At 60.8% G+C, this 14503-nt stretch overlaps 1 protein-coding gene across 1 annotated transcript in view; it reads right to left on the bottom strand.

Moving 5' to 3' along the window:
- Window positions 1-14503, bottom strand: part of PXDN (peroxidasin) — a 56364-nt gene that overhangs the window by 11104 nt on the left and 30757 nt on the right. Inside the window, exons 12-18 of the mRNA XM_042982605.1 lie at window positions 14283-14399; window positions 13079-13237; window positions 11930-12042; window positions 11041-11197; window positions 7358-7466; window positions 6662-6819; window positions 1396-2899 (exon numbers count right to left, since the gene is read on the bottom strand). Coding sequence (XP_042838539.1) covers window positions 1396-2899; window positions 6662-6819; window positions 7358-7466; window positions 11041-11197; window positions 11930-12042; window positions 13079-13237; window positions 14283-14399 — 2317 coding nt within the window. The remainder of the gene's footprint in view (window positions 1-1395; window positions 2900-6661; window positions 6820-7357; window positions 7467-11040; window positions 11198-11929; window positions 12043-13078; window positions 13238-14282; window positions 14400-14503) is intronic.

Here is a 14503-nt window from a genome sequence, read left to right as displayed (position 1 = left end):
CGCTTGAAGGAGCCGCTCCCCACGAGGGGACAGCGCCCACACCCGCTCGCTCGGGGGCCACAGCCAGCAGGGAGCACCCCACTCGGGCCAGGCCCCCCACCCCTCCCGCGGGGCTCGGGGGCTGACGGCTGAGGAACTCGCTGTTGTGGTGAAGACGGTGGAGTTTCTTTTCCAGGGTCTGCGGCGCACGAGGCGGGCACCCCTCCCCCGGCCTGTGGCGCTGGGACGCTAGGGTCTCCCCACTGTCGTGAACGGAGTTTGGCAAAGCAGAGAAATGCGGGAGAGCGACCCGTGTTCATCCGGACGGGACCGGCACGTAAGAAACACAGATCCCGCAAATCCTGACCGAGCGGTTCTGTGCCCGGTGACGTCCCAGTGCCGCAGGATTCACACAAACCGGCAGCCTGATACCGTTACTTAAAGGACGCTGGAACGCGCCGGACTCAGGAGGGCTAGGTTCGTTCACGTTGTCGCACCTCGCGGTAAGTTACGAGTAAAAAGTGATCGTCTTGGAGAAGCCACGGTCAGATCCTAACTGGGGAACGCCTCACCTTCGGTGGAAAGTGAGTAACTCAGAATAAGCGAACCGGGCGAACCGGAGAGTCCAGAAAGCACGCAGTGTGGCCTCAGACAGCTTTCCTTTTTCAAACAATTCTTTCCGACGTGAATGAACGCAACTTAAATACACGATGACTTGTAGACGTACTTGACAAGTCCGAGGACGAGGAGGGATCGTTATGGAAAAACTCTAAAGAGGGACTATTTGCATTAAAGAAACGACAAGTCACACAGTAGGTAGTCAGCAAGCCAAGGGCAGCCGTGCCCGTGAGAAGGGCGGACGGCTGAGTGAGTGGAGAAATGCAGGTCTAACGCACCGCCCAGCCAGGGACCAAGGCCGCTAACCTCCCTGCTGCCCCTGTGGTCTTGGGGTGCCCAGAGCACCCTCACGGTTCCAGCGCCACAGGCCCCGGGCACCTGCTGCCCGGAGCCCGCACGATTGCCTGAGGCTGTGGGCAGTGGTCCCCGGACACAGAGGTGTCCCTGTCGTGCTGGCCGAGCTCTGGTGCTCTCTGCCTGCTGCGAGCAAGGGAGCTGCCCACAGAGCCCCACGCACGCACGCTGGGGCCCGAGGTTCCCCGCAGGTCCTTCCCCTCCCGTCGGGCTCCCCTGCACAAGCAGGCCGGGCACCCACGTGGCTGTGGCCACCGCTCCCTGCACCTGCACGGCCTCCGAAGGCGACCCCTCCACAGGCTCCGCCCTCCCGGCTGCACAAACACACACTAGGATGCCGAGAACAACAGCCACGCACACGTGGGGCCACCTTTCTCGGCACGCCTGACCCTGACAACGTTGAGAAACCCAAGACGCCACACGGTGGCTCCTCCTTCAACTCACCGTCTCAGCTTCTCCCGGATCTCGGGGTTCTTGATCTCATTTTTCAGGTCCTCAAAGCTGTGGGCGGACGACAGGTTGCAGTACACTCGGTATTCGTGGTAGGGCGGGATGCCGTGGTCCCGGCCCCGCTGGATGTTGATGGCGGCCAGGTCCAGGGCCACCGCGTGCGCCATGGAGAAGAGCCGCTCGGTGAGCTCCGTGTTCAGCAGCTGCGAGGGGACACGCATCTTCCCGGCCACGCCGAACAGGCCCCTGAGCAGCGGGTCGATGCCGCCCTCGTTCACTATGCGGAAGGGAGAGAAGAAGGCTTTGTGCAGGGGGATGTGTCCCTGCACGATGGGCTCGAAGTTCTCGTCCAGCCGGTAGAGCACGGGGTTGACCAGCGTGTGGCCGAACCTGAAGGCGGCCGTGGCGAAGGCGTTGAAGATGCCGGCGTTGACGCCCGGGTCGTAGCCGCGGTAGTCGCCCAGCGCCTTCATGCCCACCTCGCCCAGCACCTTGGGCAGCCAGTGCCGGTAGGTGATGTGCTGCACCTGAGCGCCCACGATCTTCCTCGCCTCGTGGTAGATGGTGTCCCCGTCCCAGTGCGGGTTCAGGGAGAGCAGCTCGGCGGCCACGCGGTTGTGCTCCCGGAACCAGAGCGTGTGCATGCTGGTCAGGCCCAGCTGCTCGTTGGCGCGGTGGTCCCCGGCCAGGAAGCAGGGGATGGGGCTCTCGTTCTCGTCCCGCATGCACTCCGTGGGCGGCCCGGTGGCAAAGGGCAGCAGCGGCTTCCCCGACCGCTGCACGATGCCCTGCCGCAGGAGCCCCCGGTGGCTGGCCAGGTCCCGGATGGCGCGCGCCTCGTGCTCCGTGCTCCCGTACACGTTGGAGGCGTCGATGTAGGAGGTGAGCTGGTTGATCTGCTCCCGCGGGTACACGGAGTTCATGAGGAGGGACGTCATCCCGCTGCCGCACACGGGGCTGGAACGCACGAAGAACATGCAGCGAGCCCCGTTCCTGACGCGGGGGTCGTTGGGGGGCACGGCGACCGAGAAGCAGGGCGGGTCGTTGCTGCACACAGAGCTGCAGTGCTGTCCGTCGGAGAAGCGAGCCTGGCTCAGGGCCACCACCGTGGAGTCCAGGTCGTGGTCCAGAAACTGGCCCCACTGCATGAGCATGTGCGTGAACTGCTCGTCGGGCGTGACGGTCTCGGTCCCGATCAGGGACGTGGACACCAAGCGAGGCACGGGCAGCGCGTGGCCGTGGTACAGCCGGCCGGGGTCGATGCCCCGCGGGGTGTTGAACCCGTTCTCGTACACGGCCTTCAGCAGGCGCTCGAAGGCGGTCAGCGAGGCGCCCCACATGGGGTGCTGCAGATTGTTGCAGGTGCCGTCGTGCGTGCGGTACTTCTGGTGGAAGCACATGTCCGAGCAGTTGTTCACGCGCCGGTGGGCCGTGCAGCCGGACAGGTTGGCGATGAGGCTCAGGTACTGGGGGGACACGAGGTCGTTGTAGTGGTAACCTGCGGCAGAGGGGGACGCGGCTCACCCTCCGGACGGCGGGCAGCACACGGGCACGCGGCCCTGGCCCCCGCGGTCCTCCCCCACCCAGTCCTGCCTGCCGGGCCGGGAGCGAGGGGAGGGGACCTTCGTGGGATGGGCGCGCGCGGTGGGGGAGCGGGGGACGGCCTGGGGTCCACACAGTGCCGGGGAAGGGGTCCCGGCAGGAACAGCCAGGAAAGACCAGACGTGCGCCAGGGGCCTGTTCTGGGACTGCTGGAAGAGCTTCGCGCTCAGGGGGGCGTGCATGTGTGCACAGGGGCACCCTCACGCCCACGTGCACAGTACAGGCACACACGGGGGCACACGTGCACACACACAGGCACGCACACGCAGACCTACACGTGCAGAGGGGCGCACACACCCAGGGGCACATGTGCACACGCAGAGGCACGTGCACACAAGCAAGAGCATGCACACAAGGGCACATATGCACGTGTAGAGGTACACGTTCACACACAGAGCACACAAGCACATGCACACGCAGGGGCGCACGTGCATACACACAGGCACACACACAGGAGCACATGCAGACATACACGTGCACACAGATGGGCACACACACCCAGGGGCACACGTGCACACGCAGAGGCACTCGCACACAAGCAAGAACATGCACACAAGGGCACATATGCACGTGTAGGAGTACACGTTCACATGCAGGGCACACAAGCACACGCACACGCAGGGGCACACGTGCACACACACAGGAGCACATGCAGAGGTACACGTGCAGAGGGGCACACACACCCAGGGGCACACGTGCACACGCAGAGGCACGTGCACACAAACAAGAGCACGCACGCAAGGGCACATATGCACGTGTAGGAATACACGTTCACACGCAGGGGCACACGTGTACACACGGCACATAGGCAGAGGGGCACACGCGCACACAGAAGGGCATGCATGCACGGGCACACGGGCTCACATGTCTGCCCACACTGCTAGACTCCTGGTCAGCACCATCTTGCACGGTACCTGCTTGAAGCCGGTCAAGATGGACTCTGCCTACGTTTAAAGGAGCCGAGCCAGTCCCACCCATGGAGGGAATAGAGAGCTGGAGGTGGGAGGGGGCAGGCGTGCCGCATGAGAGGACAGGCACGCTGGGCTGCGAGGCGGCCCGACGTTCGGCTCCCTCAGACCTGAACACTCCGTCCGCGGGCACCTCGCAGACACGGCAAAGCAGGATCGGGGTGTCTACCTCGGGAAGCCCCAGAGCCCCCAGGGGTCGGGGCTGGCGTCCCCCTGCACTGCCCCTCTCTCCTCTGGCCTGCTTTCCAGTCGGAGGGACGAGCACGGCCCGGGCAAGCATGGGCATCGGCCAGCAGGCAAGGCTGGACACAGACAGGCCACCTTTGTGAACCCAGACACGCGTGCTGTGCTTTGAACGCCCGAGTCTCCCCCAGCGCCCTGATAAACTGCTGCCAGGCCAAGCCTTCCTACTAACCCGGCGGGCTGACCACCGGCTGCATCAGCAAGTTCTGGGTAGTGAGCTGGTCGCCGGGGACTCTGCACACTGCCCTGACCATCCGCAGCCATGCTTGCTCCCTCTGCTTTGCTTTAGATATAAAAACCATCCCCGAAGGCAGACAAGCAACTACCAGGGAAAACACTGAAATTCGAGGAAAAGAAGGCACCTGAGGCTAATGGAACAGACTGGACTGTGTCGGGCACAGGTGCGGAAGGCTCCGAAGGCGAGTTAGGACACCGGGGTTTGCAGCTCGAGGACACAGGTACCCCTGGTGACCAGCGTCCCCTGAGCATGCCTGCGAGCTGCTGGAGGTGAGACAGTCCCTCCCACCACTAACCTGGCCTCCAAGTTCCCCACTTCACCCAGAGTCACCTCTGGGCTTCCTGCCCCTGGGCAGAGACCCAGTCACCTGACTGTCACCTCTGCCTTCAGCACAGCTGGAAGCCACCCCACTCGCTGGCCACCCTACTGCAATGCTTCACCTCCCCACGCAGCCACTCCACGGACACCCGTGACCTGGAACCCGTCCGGGTCACTCCACAGGTGCCCCTGGGTCGCTCCACGGACACCTGCCACCCAGGACCCCCTGGGCCACCCCACGGACGCCTGCCCCGTGTCCCACGCTGCCCCTCCCCCTTCACATCAAGGCCACCCAACGACCTGATCCACGTGATCAGGTCACTTTTCTACAAGAAGCCCCACGGCCCCCACATCACGGAGACCATGACAAAACCCTCCTCTCGCCTCAGGGGCCCTTTCCGGTTGGGCACCCGAGAGTTCCCTTATCCTTTCCCCTCCCCGGTCTCTCCACCTGCTCCAGCCCAGCCTGCCCAGCCTCAGACACCCCGACTGGGGCGGGCTGTGCACCCGTGCCGGGGTGCTGACTGATTCCTGTCTGTCCGGGTCTCCGTGTTCCTGTAAACAGCACGTGCTGATGGGAGACGGCCTCGCAGTCCTGCACAAGGACCAACAGCAGACGGGCTCTGCCTCATACAGAGGCCGCACAGTGTTTAGGACCCGCCTGCAGAAGCCGCCACGGCCACATTTAGCTCCTGAACGATGAGCCACACAAAGAAAGGGAGGAAGAAAACCAGGCAACCCCACAGGCCCCCACAGGGGGCAGAGCATGGTCCCTATCTCAGACGGCTGGGGACACCGTGAGGCACCACGATGACAAGGCCACGAGCCCCAGGCATCCCTATCCATGGGGACAAGGCCACAGACCCCATGCGTCCCTGTCCACGGGGACAAGGCCACGAGCCCCACGCATCCCTGTCCACGGGGACAAAGCCACAGACCCCACATGTCCCTGTCCACAGGACAATGCTATGAGCCTCACACATCCCAGTCCCCATCCTGGGCCCGAAGAGTGGAGAAGTGCCCAACACAGGTTCCCCAGGGAGCACCTCCAAGGTGAGGCTGGCCGTCCATGGAAGAGAGAAAATGTCCGGAGATGGCCCCCGACACTCAACTGAGGCCAGTGCCCTCCAGGACGAGGAAACAGGCCTATAGTCTGCACACCCGCGCCAGGAAGCTCAGCCCCAAACCAGTGCAAGGCAGAGGTCAGGCTTGAAGGACGCGTTCCACTCCCAAGGACAGGGGCCATTCCCACATCTTCGAGCCACACGCACATATCTAAGAATGTCAAATTCTCCAACATTTCTGTCCTGATGGAAAAGATCGGCTGGCTCACTGAAGACCAATCAAAAAACCCTGAAAACCCGGAGCCTGCCTCCCGGAGAGAGGGGACTGTGCGTGCTCCCGGAAAGCTGTGAAAGAACACGCGTGGTGGGAAGGCTGCTTTTCCAGAATAAAAGCCACGGCCACCCGGCACTTCTCACGGCGCTGCTCTGCTCCCAGCACGGGGGGGGCCGGAGAGAGGGCATCAGTCACCCACCGTGCACATGACACCCGGGAGGCCTCAGCAGCCGCTCTGCAAACAGCCGAGCGCCGCAGATGCCGTCCCGACGGCCCGCAGCGCTTCGTCCAGTGTGCACGGCCTCACGTGGCAGCCGCTGCCCTGCCACCTCTTCCCTCCATGCCATTTGTCACGGGGAACCATTTGTCTCGGCCGGGGGCCAGCAGCGTGTGGGCGTCCAAGATACCCGAGGCCGTCGCTGCAGGACCCGGCGTGGCCCGCACCCGGGCAGCCGAGCCTGCACTCAGACGGGGATGCGGGCATGGCCCCCAAGGAGGCCACACAGGTGGGGTGGACGCCCGGCACTCGGGAGAGAAAGACCCCAGGACTAACTTGTTCCGTTCAGGTCGACCATCAGCCCGTGCCGCACGTGCTCCTGAATCAGCTGCAACGTCCGCTCAAATATCTCTCCCGCGCGTGCCTGCTCCACGGTGTAGGGGTCCCTCGGGTACCGGAACAAGGCCAGCAGGTCATTGGGAGAACGGGGACGGCTAACGGGTTAGGAGCGGAGGGAAGAACAGAAAAAACCCTTGAGAACGAACATCACACCCCAAGGTACGATCACTGCCGCTGAGTGTTGGTGAAGCCGCTTCTCCAGACGTGGCAGACTGTGCCTTATTCATCCCGAGTGGAAAGCGTCAAAACCAAAGACGCTAAAGGCAAATCATTAAATCAACAGAGAAAACACACAGTTCTGAGGCAGGAAAAAACACTTTGGAACTGCCAACACAAGCAAATACAACGCACCCGACAAATACTTTGTTTTTGCCCAATCATTCGGTAGTAAGCCAAGTGAGTAAGTGGAGGTTTTCTGAAAACGTCTTGTGAGTCACAGCTCAGCTGCTACTCAGAAACGGTGACTTTCGTCATCTGAACCCCACAAAACCCGGTGCCAATGGAGACTGTGACTTTTAAATTGAAAGGTTTTTCTTCAGACGTCATAGGTCACAGCTTCGTGTCCTGAACCGCATGCGCTTCACCCCGGAGCCTGACCAAACAGTGGTCTGAACCCATTTCCGCCCCCAGTACCTGTCAAACAGGTGCGTGCGGGTTGAGTTTATGGCTCTGTCCACGGTCGCAATTGCTTCAACAATCGATTTGGCCACAAACGGGTCCCCGTTTCGGCTGACGTCAGGAACTGGAAAACACAAAGTCGTTCATTACCCAAACACTGCCCCACAGGTTAGGCGATCACATGTGGACACGACATCATTTAGAATAAGGCACACCTCCCTCCAGTACTATTTTTCACACCAAAGTTAAATCACGCTAGAAGCTATTTTCAAGCCATATGTAAATTATAGACCTGAATTTCTGAAACCGCGTGACCCTGGAGGAGGATGGGAAAAGTAGCTCGGACGTGAAGCAGCCAATTCTCCTAGCGAAGCCCGGCCGCGAGTGGAGGCTCGGCTCCGGCCAATTTTAATTCCTGGTGGATTCCGTCCTTCCGTCAGCGGCCAAACCCTCCACAGGTGCCTGGATCTCCAGCCGTTCGCCCCTACAAAGACTCTGCCCCCTCCATTTTCCTGTCCACCATGGGCTGATCACGTCACCGCCACGAGCGCACCATTACCACACGCGCACACACGCGTGCATACACAGGTCCACACGGCTTAACCTGCAGGCCTCTGGGCCTTTCCACTTCCCTCTTCTCGTCTCTTCCCACTTAATACCAGAGTTTGCTAAATAAAATAACCCCGAACCAACCGATCTTCTACCCCTATCCACTGACGCGGCTGGAGCAAAGGTCACCGGGCACGAAGTGGTACTTTTTTCCCTAAACGTACTCAGCCTTTCCAGAGTCTGACAAATTTAAACGATCTTATTGAAATGCTTCTTTCACTTGGCCGTGGGACACACTTCCTCCTTCCTGGGACACGCTTGCTCCCTCCTGGGACAGTCCCTCCTGCTGGGACACACTTGCTCCTTCTTCCTGGGACACGCTTCTTCCTTCCTCCTTCCGCGGACACACTCCCTTCCCGCTGGGACACACTCCCTCCTTCCTCCTTTCTGAGACACACTTCCTCCTTCCTGGGACACACTTCCTCCCTCTAGGGACACACTTCCTCCCTCTGGGGACACACTCCCTCCTGCTGGGACACACTTGCTCCTTCTTCCTGGGACACGCTTCCTCCTTCCTCCTTCCGCGGACACACTCCCTTCCTGCTGGGACACACTCCCTCCTTCCTCCTTTCTGAGACACACTTCCTCCCTCTAGGGACACACTTCCTCCCTCTGGGGACACACTCCCTCCTGCTGGGACACACTCCTTCCTGATTCCTCACACCTCCCAAGGACCTACAGGAGCCAGGTCTACCTGACCCCCACCTCTGTCCCTTCTGCAGCGGTGTGGCCGCTTCCTCCTTCCCACCAGACATCTCCCCGCTGCGCCGGGCCAGCCTCAGGCCCTCCCTGGGGGTCACAGGGGGCAGTGGTCTAAATACTCACAAATCCGCACCAGCCCATCTCTCCCCCGAAGCTTACTCGTGCTTTTCACGCGTGGACACAGAACCTTCCGTGCGCCTCATCCCAGCCTCCACCCCGCTCTGTGACATCTCAGCGAACGGCGCTCGCCCGCCGGGCTCTGCGTGGGTCCACGGCCGGCAGGCCCATCACCCCTGCGCTGCGGCAGCACGTCGACTGGGACACTGGCAGACACCGTCCTCGCTCCCTCCCCCACACCTCACCGTCCTTACTGCCTCGGAACTGCTCGGACCTTTCCGGTGGCTTCCCACACCCGTGCAATAAAAGCCAGACTACAGCCCGGCTGACGAGGCCCCGACCCCGCCTGGCCTCTGGCATTCGGCCCGTCCCAACCTCAGGCCTCACGCCCGCCACTCGCGCCAGGCCACGCGGCCCCGCTCCTCAGAATGTGCGTGCCCAGGGCGGGTCCTCCCCGACCACCTGCCCCGAGCCCCAGCCTCCCGGTCGGATCACGACCGGAGCCTGCTGTTCGCTCTGTTACTCGTCCGCGTCCGCTGCCTGCACGTGAGCCGCAGCCCCTCGGGCCCCCGACACCCCTGCGCCCGCCCTCAGCCGTGTACAGAGCGGCTGCCCGGGACGCTCTCCTCCCCGCCGACACGGGCACGCAGCGGGCGAGCCACGGTGCGTGGGACACGTTTACCCGCTCTCGACCCACGTGGCCCAACAGCATTTCCCAGGCAGACCCCCTGCGCAGTGGGTCTCGCACGGAGCCAAACTTACTAACTTTTGGAACCGAATGTTTTTATGCCAAGTGCTAGACGAGAGGGTCCGATAATTGTATAGAATGTTATGACTCCAATGTTTCATTATTATGAATCACTTCAATTTGTTTTCCTCTGTAAACGACAATCACGAAAACTAACACGAAAACATTTACCTACCTTTTGAAAAATTAAAGGAAATTCACCAAAACGTTAATAGTGCTTATTTCTTAGAAGTGGGATTGTGGGGAGATTATTTTTAAATCTCATATATAACCAATTCACATTTAAGTAACATTACTTCAGGTATAAAAAACTGTAATTAAAAAAACAGTCATAAAATTCACCAATCTAATTTTACATCCATTTCACATACCATGTATGATGGGAAAATAATATTTTTCCCTAAAAAAACCCTCCAAAATCAGGCTTCCAGTTATTCCTTTATGGTTCACATTTATTTTTTTTTTCATTTTTTTTTTTAAAGGCTGCCCTTTTAAAATATTTTTTTATTTATTTTGAGAGAGAAACTCAGAAAGCACAAGTTGGGGAGAGGCAGAGCAGGGGGAGGGCAGAGAGAATCCCAAGCAGACTCCACACTGTCAGCGCAGAGCCCGACTCGGGGCTCGATCACACAACTCTGGAGTCAACCTGAGCTGAAATCAAGAGTCAGACACCTCACCGACTGAGCCACCCGGGAGCCCCTGTGGTTCCTATTTAAGAAGTGGCTTTAGGCTTAAGGCGTGGGGGGTGGCGGGTGTACAGACCAACCCAACCCCATTGCTTCCTGTGGGCACTCACAAGCCCGTGGAGAAGGCAGGAAGGCAAAAACACAGACCCAAGCGAAGGTGGTGGCCGCTCGGGATGGCGGAGGGGAAGCTTGATGGGACGTACAGGAGATGCAGGTTTGGGTCCAACCTAACATTGTGGGTTTGTCCTGGAGCCACAGGGCACAGGGCAGCGACAGCGACACGTCGGGGATCTGAGCCTTCAGGAAGATGGCGGCAGCATATGGACAGAACAGGTGAACGAGACAGGCAAGGGGCAGATGCAGAGGTGGGCTCAGCGTGGCTCAGGGTCCGGGGTGGGACCGGTCAGTGATGACAGACACTCATCCCGGGAGGACACGTGGCCCCTTCCAGAACCGGCGCGAGGACAGTGAAGGGGCACCAGCCGCGTCCGCTCCTGCCAGATGGGGACTGCAAATTACATGCTCCCAGACCCGAATGGGTTTGGATGACGACTCCACCAACCACCAAACCCCTCATCAAGAAAAGCCGCACAGGGCACGTGACCACAGCGGCCTGAGGTCTCGGGGTGGCCGCCAGAGCGTGTGAGTCTGGGCAGGCAGCTCTCCTCTCAGGATCCCGGCAACGCCCCTGCAAACTGGGGGTGCCCTGCCTTCCCATAACCCTGAAAACCCTCACGTCAGTCTGCAAGTGCGCTGGGCCAGGTGCCCTCCTGCTATGTGAGTCCACGCGGGAGAATGTCCGCCAACCTCAGGACACACGCGCCGAGGGGACTCACCGCTCACGCTGAGCACCATGCTGACGGAGGCCTGCCCGATGGTGTTCCTGGCCACACATTCGTAGCGGCCTGCGTCCGCGGTCCCGACGTCGTGGATGGTCAAGAACCCCTCGGGGCTGATATGAAACTTCCCACTTTCCGTCACCTGAACCCCATCCTGGAATAAAGCAGAACAGAAATGATACTAAGCATAAGATCAAGAAGCAGGCGTTGTCTTTCTGGGGTGGGGACACCGCCTGTCAGGACCTCATGAGTGGACGGGTCACACGGACTGTGGTCACATCTACCCAAAACTAGAAAGAGAACATTTAATCCAATTCGGTGAGAGTTTTCTTAAACTCCTGCAAAAGATCCAGAGAAGACACAGGTAAGTTCCTTGGAGTCTCCAGGATTGGGGACCGGGGGCTCATGAAAGGACACCCCTATGCGGTGTGCACAACGGTAGGGAAGGTACAGAGCTTGGGCAAGGGCCAGCGGGATGGCCCCGTGTGGTCATGGCAGGTGAAGTCTGGCAGACAGTGGGGGGAACTCAAGCCTCCCTCCGAGGGACCCCTGCCCATGGCCACCCCATCCTCCGGGGACACGTCCCATCGAACTCTTGTTTACAATGGCTAAACGTGGAAATGCACTTTTGCATTGGGCTTCAGAAAAACAACACGGAAGAATGAAGTAACACCAAAAACCTCCCGTATGGATTATGGGCCCACGGATCTAGCCAGAAGGTTTTCTTGGCTTTTGTCATGGGGAAGGTCACGAAGAGCATGATGCTGTGTTGTGCATTTGCCTCGCTTTGGTTTTGTCAGTAAGGGGCCCGCAGCATCTGCTGACTCCGAGAGGAAGCGCGCGGCCGGCAGCCACCCCCCTCTCCCCCGCCCGTGGCAGGTGCTACCTTGTTCCACGTGATGACGGGCTCAGGCTCCCCCTGGGCACTGCAGGGGAGCTGCACGTTGGTGCCCACCTCCACCGTCCGGTCGCTCGGAATGCTGGCAAACACCGGGGTGACTGCAAAGAAGGGGCAGCCAGCTGACCACGGTGGAAATCCCAAGACATTCGTGATTTACACCATAAGGCTTCAGAAGAGCACAGCCCCTTGCCCGCAGCCAGGCCAGACCCAGGGCACTCTTGCCAGTCTCAGCCTGTCACTCTGCCTCCTAGCCTTGTCTGCAGAGAGCCGAAGGGCCGGAGGAAAGGGGAGATGGTCTGCCCGCGGCCCACGCTGGACCTGAGGAGCACGTCTGAAGAGCAGACGCAGCCCTAACCAGCTCCTGTCTACGTGGGGCGGGGGGACTGGGACGTCACGGGCCCCGGAGAGAGCCTGATGGTTAGGACGGGAAACGCACACTTAGGAAAAGAGCTTTCCTCACCAGGAAAGTGAGGATCCTGGCCCACGCCCACGTGGGAAGTCCTGGTGCCCTTTAGGGACCACCCACAGGATCTCATGCAACAGGCCATCCCACATGCTGCCCGTCGGGAATGGGAAGGTCAGCCCCAGCCGAGAGCAGTCCAGCCCGCCTGAGTAACAGGAAGACAGCCCAGGCCCCAAACCATCAGGGAAGGACCCCCCCAGGGGCTGGGGACCCTGCAGCACCAGCCACACTCCGGCTCGGGCGCCTCTCACGGAGAGAATGGTCAGACCACACACCCACAAAGGACAAAAGGAAGACGTGTGTGAAGGCTCATGGGACAATGGGGCGAGAGACAGAATCCCTGGGACATTCTCAGGATTCGTCCACGGGTCAGGAGCTATCAGACCCCTGGCCACAGTGACCATCCCGGAAAGGATATGAGAGCCGTTCTGTGAAGCGGGAAGAATCGGCCCCAGAGCACGGACAGGCCGGCCTCGTCGGGTTCCCCACGAGGAGCTCCATGCGCGGGACGCACACCTTGTACCTCGAGCAGGTACGAGGGACGGTTGTTCAGAAGAAGAGGACACGCTCTGTCGCGAGCAGTGACGGGAACCTTGGCCGCAGAAGGCCCGCGTCTCCGGACGGTGCCTCCGCACAGAGCGGCGGGTCCGCCAGGAGGGAGCCGCGCGTACCTCTGGGCTGCACGGTCAGGTGGGCCACAGCCCTCTGGGAGCCGATGATGTTGACAGCCTGGCACTCGTACTGGCCCTGGTCGTGGAGCGCCACACCCGAGATCCTGAGCGTTCCCGAGGAGAGGACGAGGTGTCGCCGGTCCACGGACAGCTGGCTCCCTGAAAGGCACGGGGGCGCCGGTCAGTGGGACACGCAGTGAGTGGCGGGTTAGAGGCAGGACTCGGGTACGTCGGTCAGCAGAACGTTCTCGGAGCAAACGAGAAGCAGGGCCCCTGGGTCAGCACCTCCTGAGCGACGGTCCAGCCTACAGGGCGTGCGGCAGGTCAGGGACAAGAGACACGCTCCCGCCTCTGAGAAACTGCCCAGAAGCAGGGAGGAGCGGGTGGCAGGGACGCAGGCTAAACAAGCAGGAGGCAGGACACGGGGGGCGTGTGTGACTTCGGCCCGAGGACGGGCCACGGGGCAGGGGTCAGGGCGGGAGCTACTCAGAAGCGAAGGACACCCCAGGTGAGGAGGCAAGTGCCCTGGCGGAGCCCCTCCTGCCCAGAATAGAGGTGCAGGCGTTAACTCCTGCCGCACCTGCCCGGGGGCTCCTCTGGTTTAAGGGCCCCTTCGGGGAGCTGCCCTCCGGTTCAAGGCAGGTTCTCAAGGTCACTCCCAGAGCGGAGCCCGGAGGCCACCTCTCCTCCCCCCACCTTCCCAGCCGGGCTGCCAACGTCCCGGGAGAAGTCTGTGTCTTTGCGTCATCTGCCCTGTGGTTCACCAGCTGCAGCAGGAGAGGTGGCCCGGGGAATCAGCGTGATCGACAGGTGGAGATCAACAGTGTGACCTCACCGCAGGTGGAGACACAGCACGACGGGCCCAGGAAATGAGCTTCCAACAGACATGTGCTACAATCGGTTTCCAGAAACTTCTATCCCACATGCTGCTAAATCCCATCGAGATGCTAATTCAGTGTAGATCAGAAGCAGAACACAGACTACATGGGAGGAGCAAGAAAGCAGAAGGCCACCCCAGCGCCCTCGTGGACAGTCTCCTCCCCGTGTCCTTTTCGGCAGCAGTGGGCGAAGGCGAGGCTGGGACACACACGCGCCGACGGTCCCCACGGCCGGGACACGCCTTGGCTCGGCCACCACTCGGGCCTGGGCAGGGGCTCCGGGGCTGCCTGGAAAGGGCAGACAGACTTCCCGAGGCGGCTCTTACCTCCTTTGGTCCACGCTATGACCGGCTGTGGGTAGCCCTTGGCCTCACACTGGAAATCGACCGTCTGGCCCTCGATAACAGCTCTGTCCGCAGGGGTCACGGTGAACTGGGGAAGAGCTTCCGGAAGGAAAAACATGGGAAAGATCATTTCAGAGGTGGATCTGGGTAAAACCGCTGGAAGGAGCATCAGGGTCCTCCCTCCGGGCAGGCGCCACGGCCCC

The sequence above is a fragment of the Panthera tigris genome, chromosome A3 (assembly GCF_018350195.1).
Source record: "Panthera tigris isolate Pti1 chromosome A3, P.tigris_Pti1_mat1.1, whole genome shotgun sequence".
Lineage (NCBI taxonomy): Eukaryota > Metazoa > Chordata > Mammalia > Carnivora > Felidae > Panthera > Panthera tigris.
The sequence above is the reverse complement of the archived record's forward strand: the minus strand, read 5'-3'. Positions and strand labels throughout refer to the sequence as shown.